This window comes from Belonocnema kinseyi, chromosome 5, assembly GCF_010883055.1.
Source record: "Belonocnema kinseyi isolate 2016_QV_RU_SX_M_011 chromosome 5, B_treatae_v1, whole genome shotgun sequence".
NCBI classification, from domain to species: Eukaryota; Metazoa; Arthropoda; class Insecta; order Hymenoptera; family Cynipidae; genus Belonocnema; species Belonocnema kinseyi.
The window spans coordinates 21,502,463-21,511,270 of NC_046661.1; the positions used below are offsets into that span (position 1 = coordinate 21,502,463).

At 28.1% G+C, this 8,808-nt stretch overlaps 1 protein-coding gene across 1 annotated transcript in view; it reads right to left on the reverse strand.

Moving 5' to 3' along the window:
- Window positions 1–4,287: 4,287 nt before the first annotated feature.
- The window catches only part of LOC117173560 (circumsporozoite protein-like), an 18,832-nt gene continuing 14,311 nt past the window's right edge, over window positions 4,288–8,808 (reverse strand). The window contains exons 3-4 of the mRNA XM_033362199.1: window positions 7,415–7,989; window positions 4,288–4,350 (exon numbers count right to left, since the gene is read on the reverse strand). Of these exons, the coding sequence (XP_033218090.1) occupies window positions 4,288–4,350; window positions 7,415–7,989 (638 nt within the window). The remainder of the gene's footprint in view (window positions 4,351–7,414; window positions 7,990–8,808) is intronic.

The window sequence follows — 8,808 nt, forward strand, 5'->3', positions numbered from 1 at the left end:
ATTTTTTTAAATAGAATAATGTTAAAATTTAAAATAACAATAATTGAACAAATGTATTTTTTATTAAAAAACTATGTTTGAAAATGTGCATTGTATTTTTGTATATTACAGAAAACTCTCGCAAAAATAAAATTATTATTTAAAAAAATGAAAATAAAAGTCGCGTTCAATTAGTCTGAATTGAATCCTGTGAAGTTTGATTCAACTGAAGCTCACTTGTTTTTAAATTTATATTTGTATCACATTTTTATACAATTATTGTTATTTTAAATTTAAACAATAATTCATCAAAATTAAAAATTAAACAAAATTTCTATAATAAAAATATTTGATTATTGTATTTGTAATAAATAAATAATATTGACCACAAAACAGTTTTCTCAATTTCTGCAATTCAGGAATTTTCTAGTTTGTATATTCTATGATTCGACAGCATTCGGCCTAGAGTTTTATTATTCGGAAATTTTTAAATTCGACAATATTGTAAACTGTCCAGAATTTCGTTATTCTAGAATTTTTAAATTCGGGATTTTCAGGTTTCAGAATTTTATAATTTCGGGAAGTTTATAGTGTCGAAAATATTTCAAACATTTTAGAAAATGTATAAGATTGTAAAAAAGTCTGGAAGATTTTGAGGCATTTTTTGCAGAATTTTCCATAAATTTTACGACAAAATGGGAATCATTATAAATATATTTAAAAGTTCTAAGAACTTTTAAAAATAATTTAAATTATATATATTTGGAGTAAGCTGTAGTAATTATAATAATTTAAAGTTTATTTTAAAATATATTTTTTCGAACATGATATTTTTTATGAATATGACAGTGAAATTCTGTTCGTCTAGTTTTGTTCGCCAATGCGAAACGTAATCTGGCTTGGAACTGCCGTCTTAACATCTAAAAACCGAAAGAACAATTTTCATATCACTTGGAATTATAATTATATTTTTATAAAAGTCTGAAAAACCCCATAGAAATTGCAGACCATAAAAATAAAAATAAATAATATTAAAGAACTATATATAGACAATATATAGAATGAAAATTATAAGTAATAATTTTAGAAATATTGGGAATCATATGAAACCGTAATATAAATTATTCATCGACTTTTATTTGTGTTATTTATTAAAATAACCATGTTTGGCAAAGTTATAACTTATATATGTAAAAATGTTTTAATTGGCATTTTACGAAATTTACTTTCAATCCAAATGATTCTTGTCCGAGCTAAGTAACCATTAGTGCGCCTCGAGGAACCTACTGAGAGTTGCTTACAGCGCTCCAAGTAGCTGTTGTCGATGGGTGCTATAGCTGGGGAGCGGTGCGTAGAGGGGAACTGACAATTTTCGCCGGATGCGCCGTCTATATTTATCGCGGGTAACTAAGCCCGCACCGCATCTACGTTTATAATATCTTTGTCTACGGTGACTACGTGACCAAACCAGTCCTCGGTAAGGAAAAAATTTCTTGGTGTTCACCACGTCCAAAGACAATGATATTTCGCTCTCAAAATTTGAAATATATAAAATGAGACAATAAACTGGGTTTGTATATTTAGTTTGAGTAATAATTTTGAAAAAAATAAGTGGGTAAAATTATTTTCATTTTTTTGACAGATAAAATAAAAAGCACTAAAGAACTTTTGTATACATAAATATGTTTATAATTTCAAAGAAAGTTTATTTATAAATTGGGATATTACTATTCGAATTGTAGCACTTTTCAGGTATTTTTAGTTCGATGCATTTCAGATTTTTTTATTCCCGTATGTTGAGCACTGGCATAAATTTAGGATTAAATCGTCTAAGCGTTCTAAAAAATTAACATAAACAATAACCTTAGGCAAATTCCTTGCAAATCAACAAATAGGTATCTGCACATACATAACCTGTCATTATTTTCCGAGAATTGTTAGCGATGTCTAGCGGAGAAAAAAAGAAACTTTCAAAGTTGATAAGGTCGATGTGACGTGGCCAAGTACGCTCATGGAATTTGTGTGTAGAATTATTTTCATTTTTGTTGCCCCGTAACTGCGTCCACACGGATTGAGCTATCGTGTTTAAAATTTGAAAGATAAAATAAAGAGCACTAAAGAACGTTTGTATATATCAACATGTTTATAAACTTTGAACGTCGATAAAGTAGATGCCTCCATGTAAAAACAAAATTTCCGTCGACCTCAATTAAGTGGCGTAACTAGAAAATATAACCCCTCCCCACGAATATTTATTTATGAGGTTCCTTTGAAAATAATAACAAATAGTACCAATCTGTAAACTTTATTTTTTTATGCATAAAAGTGTTTTTTTTTCAAAAAAATGTCATAACTTTAAAACGGCTCTATAAAAAAATTCCATCTTTAAAAAAAATTCGGGAAAGCTTGCGGATTATTTTTTGACAATTTTAGAAGACTTGAAATTTTTAGAAATGTTTTTAAATATAGTCCGAAAATAAATTTTGTAAAATAAGAAATTATTTTAAATTTCCCCACCAACCTTAAGAAAATGACTATATTCTACTGAAATTTAAAGATTCGTAAATAGTTTTAAAGTTATTTGTACCAAATCTTCAAAAATCTATGTTTTTATTTTTTAAATTATTTTAACTTTAAAAGTATTTTGCTATCATTTCCAAACTTCAGAAATCTTTTGCAATGTTTTAAAATCTTTTTAAACATTCTCTGCAAATTAATTTTTTAGCATGAAGAATACTTTTAATACATATTTGTTCAAATTTCAAATTATTTTCCATTTTCGGGGCAAAATCATTTTGAAAACAAAATGAAAGTTTAAAATTTTCTTTTTTTCAGGGTTTGCATAAATATAACTTTCCTAGGAATCGTGAGGAAATCGAAAAATATTTTTGAAATTTACAGATATTTCAAATCTAAATTAATAAAAAATCATCTTCAATCAAATAGTTCATTTTTTAAGAAAAAAATATGAATTCTCTACGAAAAATGTAATTTTTAAATGATCATAAACAAATTAATTATCCATAAAAGATTATTTTTCAGCCAGTTATATTTTTAACTAAATTTTTTAAAAATATTTTCGAAAAAAAGCGAATTTTCTATGAAAAGGGTTTAATTTTTTAAACAAAAAATATCAATTTTCCAAGAAAATGTTGATTTTCAACCAAATACATAAGATTTCTTTTAAGAAGATTACTTTTCTCCCAATAAAAATGTTAAACGAGGTACATTTTTAAAGCAAAAGGACGAACTGTCTCCAGAATTTGAAGGATTTTAGTACATAGACAATTTAGTTTATGATTGTAGGCAGGGCCTGCGTCTCTCAATTCGTGAAATCATATTATACCTCATGTACTTAAATGAAGTGAGGGTCCCCCTCCAGACATTAGTAAATGACCAAAAAATTTCTTTTTGTAACTTTTATATATATTTTGGAATTTTAAAAAATTTTTTGGAATATTGTCCTAAAGTTAATTTTCTAAAATGAAAACTTCATAAAAGTTTCCCACAAACCGTAAAACAATTTTTGTATTCTATAGAAACTTCAAAAATTCCTAAATAGCTTGAAAGTTATTTGTTATAAATCATCAAAAATCTACATTTTTTCAATTTATTGAAATCATTTTAACTTTAAGATTATTTTTTCAAAATTTTGGAAATCTTTTGGATTGTTTAAAATTTTTTTAAAACATTCTCTTCAAATTAATTTTTCAAGGTAAAGACGAATTTCCTACAAAAGGAGTTTAATGTTTTAACCCAAAAATATGAATTTTCCACAAAAAAGTTAATTTTCAACTAAATACATAAACTGCCTATCGAGAAGATTTCTTTTCAAAAAACAAAAATCAAACAAGATAAATTTGTACATGAAGAGAGTGAAAAATCGAATTCGAAAAACTTACGCCTCATTTTCGTCCATCTAGGGACCTGAAAGTTAAAATCAGAAGAAGAAAAACTTGATTTCATGCTTGTTGTTTAAATTGTTTATATTCAGGGAGATATTATTATAGTAAAATAGTACATAGTATTACAGTATATGTAATATATATATAGTATTAAAGTATATACGATATAGTATTATTTCCAGTTTTTCGAATTGATGTCACTTGATGTGATTGAAAATGCGTTCTTCTGTTGGATCAGCTTCTGCAAAAATATAAGGAATATTTTGTTATTACAGAAAATTTAAAAATTGCTTTAAAAAGATAACACGAAAATAAGAAGAAAAACAAATTAATAAAAAAAGAACAAAAAATATTTACGTTGGTTTCAATCCTTTTTTTGTCAGATATGTGCTGGCCCTCCTCCTTACTGCCCGCACCGATTACCAGCGTTACGGGTCTTGACGAGTTTCTTTAATAATGAAACAACCTGCAACAAAATTGAGCTGAATTATAAACAAATTATAAACAGAATTCCAAAATCCAAAAATACGGATCCAATATGGCAAACAATTTTTTTTTTAATCTAATGAGTTGTCGGATTTGGATGAAAATTTGTACTCTAAAGATGTTTATATCCATAGAAATGAATGCGGGGTCAAATTTTGAAAATTAAGAATTGTTGATCCGATCTCGCGAACCAAAATTTGGAAAAATCCAAAGAATTGGCGGCTTTCAGCGTATATGCAGTGTCAAATGTTTTTTTTCGATTCACTGAAAACAAATCTGATGTCCATATTAAAAAATCCATTAGCCATTGTCATAGGTAACTAACAACGTCAAGTCAAAACCTTCTGTACCAATTTTCATCATCGACATATTGGATCAGCTTTTTAGAAATGTCAAATTTGGACCTCTAATTCGTATTCAGCGAACCAAATAACCTGCTATTACCAGTTATTATCCGAATCCGCCAAATTTATAGGATTTCTTTAAATTTCTTGGTCGCCGTATTGGATCTGCTATTTCGAAATTTTGAATTTTGAACTTGAATTTATATTCAGCGCCCCAAGTAACTCTGGTACCAATTTTTCATCTAAATCCGCCAAATCATTGGATTTTCTAAAAAATGTGCTGGTTATATTGTATCAACAATTTCGAAAATTCAAATTTTGACTTAAATTCATATGCAGCAACCCAATTAACCCATCTATACCAACTATCATTTAAATCCATCAACTAATTAGATTTTTTTTAAATGAGGTAGCTATATTGGATCAGCTATTTTAATTTTCGAATTTTGACCTTGAATTCGTATTTAGTGACCAAACTAACTCCATATATAACTACTTAGTTCCTTTCGAAGCAATAAAAACTAAACTGCAAATGAAAGCACTTCAAGTGAAACTCTTAAATTTTAAACTTTAAAAATTCAAGTTTAAAAATTGTTTCATTCAAAAATTTGGTTTTCAAGTGCTCAATAATGTACAAAAATAAAATCGAAGCTACTAACACTTTTTAACTGAAAATTTTTTAATTAAATGCATTCAAACTGCCAAGTTAGGAATTTCTAAATTTAACCAATTTTAAATTATAATTCCAACGGAGAATTGGCTAAAGAATAAAAAATTCCCTGCTATAATTAGAAATTTTAATTATTTTTGAAAAATTCCCTGTTCCACTCCAGAATTTTAATTTTGATCGAAAATTGTCAACTTCAACCAATTGTAAGAATTCGAATTTTTTTGTAAAATTCCCTGTTCCAATACATTATTTAATTTTATTTCGAAAAATACCTCTTTTCAACACAGAATAATAACTTTGTTTAAAAATTAACAAAAAAAGAAAGAAAAAGAAATAAAAAGCTGTCGAAAAAATCCCTACTCAAATCAAGAATTTTAATTCGGTCAAAAATTTTACAGTCCAGCTAATAATTTGAATTTTTTGTAAAATCCCCTGTTCCAATTCATAATTTAAATTTTGTTCGAAAATACCTCCTTCCAACTCAGAATTATAATTTCGTTTAAAATTTCAATTTTCCATTGAGAATTGTCATTCTCGGGGATAAATTCCAACTCTAGCTCAGAATTGGTTAAAAATTTAAAATTCCCGGCTTCAACTTAGAATTAGAATTCTATGGAAAAATTTCATCTTCCAATTAAGAATTTTGTTCCTTTTCGAAAATTTCCAGTACTAGCTCGAAATATGTTAAAATTTGAAAATTGCCGGTTCCGAGTGAGAAATATTATTATTCTGGACAAATTACAGTTCCCGCAATAAATTTGTAAAAAACTGAGAGGCCCATGTTTAAATTAAAACCTAAATTATTTTTATATTAAATAGTTTAAAAATCCGTATAAAGCTTAGAAATTTTATGTCAAAATGTTGAAACATCTGCATGCTGTTTTACATTTTTTTAATGAATTTTTTTTTAATTCTGCGAAATTAAAGAAATTTTCTTAAAATCTTCCACATTCATTTTTGACAATTTTGTAAATTGTTACAAATATTTTCAAATATTCCCTTAAGATTAGTTAATTAAAATAAAGGATAAATCGTTTTATTTACACGGAAATCATTCAAAATTTTAAATTAATTTTTTCAAATCTTCTGAATATCTCATCAACTTACTCCAATTTTTTCTGAGAATAATAGGTGTTAAATTGTTATTTATACATCAAAATTCAACAATTTAACTTACAAATTAAATTTGGTTAAATAGAAGAATTAATATTATGATGTTCAAAGTTTGGTTTTGTGTATTTATTCTATAATTACTGATTACAAATGTTTAATATGAAGTTAAAATAAAAGTTTCAAGGACTTTTTTTTAGAAATTTGTAAAATTCCCGGCCAACAAACAAATTTACATTTATTTCCAGGTTTTCTCGGTCTCATAAAATTCACTGTCATTTCTCGGTTTAGTTACTACCCTAATGATCTAAATTGGAAAATCAATCAATACAGCAAACATTTTTCAAAAATATCTCATTTTAAGCAATTTTAGGCAAGGAAGACTAAAAATTACACGATTAAATTTTTTTATATACAGAAAACAACTTAAATTAAAACGTTAACTATTAGCATCAAAATTCTGGTACAAATAGACAAATCTCTTTGGTACACGTAGACACTTCGTTTAAATTTGAGTACAAATATATTATTTTGAAGTTATTTCAAAATTGAAAATAGTTTATAAATTTTCAGTTGAGAATTTACATTTTTTAACTAATGAAACTTTTTCATTTTCAAAGTTTAATTTCAGTTTAAGAATTATGAATTAATTTATATTCACAGTTAATCAACTAAAAATGTTTTTCATGAGAAATTTTTGATTGACAATCAAATAATTGACAATCACGATTTATCTAATTATTTTAAAGATGTTTGAAATGAAAGTTGGACAGATTTTTATTCTAAACCTTTTGTAAAATTCACGGTCAAAATGTAAATTCACTGTCATAGCCCGGGTTTTCCTTGGATCATAAAGTTACAGATTTGTCAGTCCAGGGGCCATCCTGCTATATTTTTCTTTTGTATATTTTTTTTATTACCTGTTGGTTAGATTCGGCAAGAGCTTGTGGTACTGGCGGCAACGGAAAGTAATGTTGGCTTGGTGCCACCTGTGGAGCCGAGAAGTAAGGTGGCTGTTGCCAGTAATGGGTCTGGGTCTGGGCCTGCGTGATTTGTTGAGCATGATTTCGTATTTGAGTTTGCAGCTTCCTCCTCTCGTTGGCCCAACTCTGCTGTTCTCTCTTTCTTTGCTCTTTTAGCGTCTGAAGTTCCTTCTGGAGTAGCAGCACCGCATCTTTTTGCTCTTTGAGCTGCTCCAGAAGGAAAGAACTGATGGCGGATCCAGGGTGTTCAGGATTTGGTGGCGTATTTGGCTGTGCATTTGGTAGCGGATTTACTGGCGGACCTACTGGCGGACCTACTGGCGGATTTGGTAAGGGATTCGGGAGCGGATTTGGTAGGGAATTTGGGGTCGGATTTGCTGGGGGATTTGTGTGCGGATTTAGAGGCGGATTTACTGGCGGCTTTAGTGGGGGATTTGGGAGCGGATTTTGTGACGAATTCTGTGAGCTTCCTCTCGCCGTCGGCCCAGACCCACCAGCTGCTGGGTTTGCCCCTGATTTTTTAGCTGCTCGTCTTAAAGGGCAAACAAAATTTTATGCATTTCAAATTTAAGAAAATGTAGAATATATCGTAAGTCTTTACCGATAAACACTGAATTGAATAATAATTTATTTATAACCGGAGCTAATTCAAAAATTGATAAAAAATCATTAAATTTTTCTTATGACGCATCTGCTTTATCCATTCATCATTATACGACTACATATCGGTCAAATATTATTTATAATTTCAGGAATTGAAATTTCATTTCATTTTGGTTAATTTCAACGACTAAGGATATGAAAAAAGGGTATTTAAAAATTGAATATTAATTGATTTCGAGTACTTTGAATATAAATATTAATGGTCCTGTTTAGTTTGGTGTGCTAACCACTGCGTTAAACCGACAAGTTGAAACTCTGTGAAAAAGCCATCCTCATAAGCTACAGATTAGAAAAGTTAAAGAACCAAATTTCAAGCTCTCTTTTTCTTATTATTTATTATTATGCGACGTACTGGTAATGTAAAATACATGAACTTTAACAGAAATATCAATACCCTAGTTTTTAAATAAATAAATTTAATAGATTAAAATTTTTCTTGGCGAAATATTTTTTTTCCGTTGTAGACTATTTTACAACTTTTTGCAATGACAGGTAATGTAATTTTTTATAAACATAAAAAATTTTTAAAGACAACTTAAAAAATTTCATCATGAACTTTGACAATTTTTCAATAAAGGGGGAGGGTCGGTAAGGCCGGTTTTTGGCCTAATTTATTTTTGGACCAAAAAATCTGAAAAAATCATGGTAGTATCTTATAAGTATCCCGA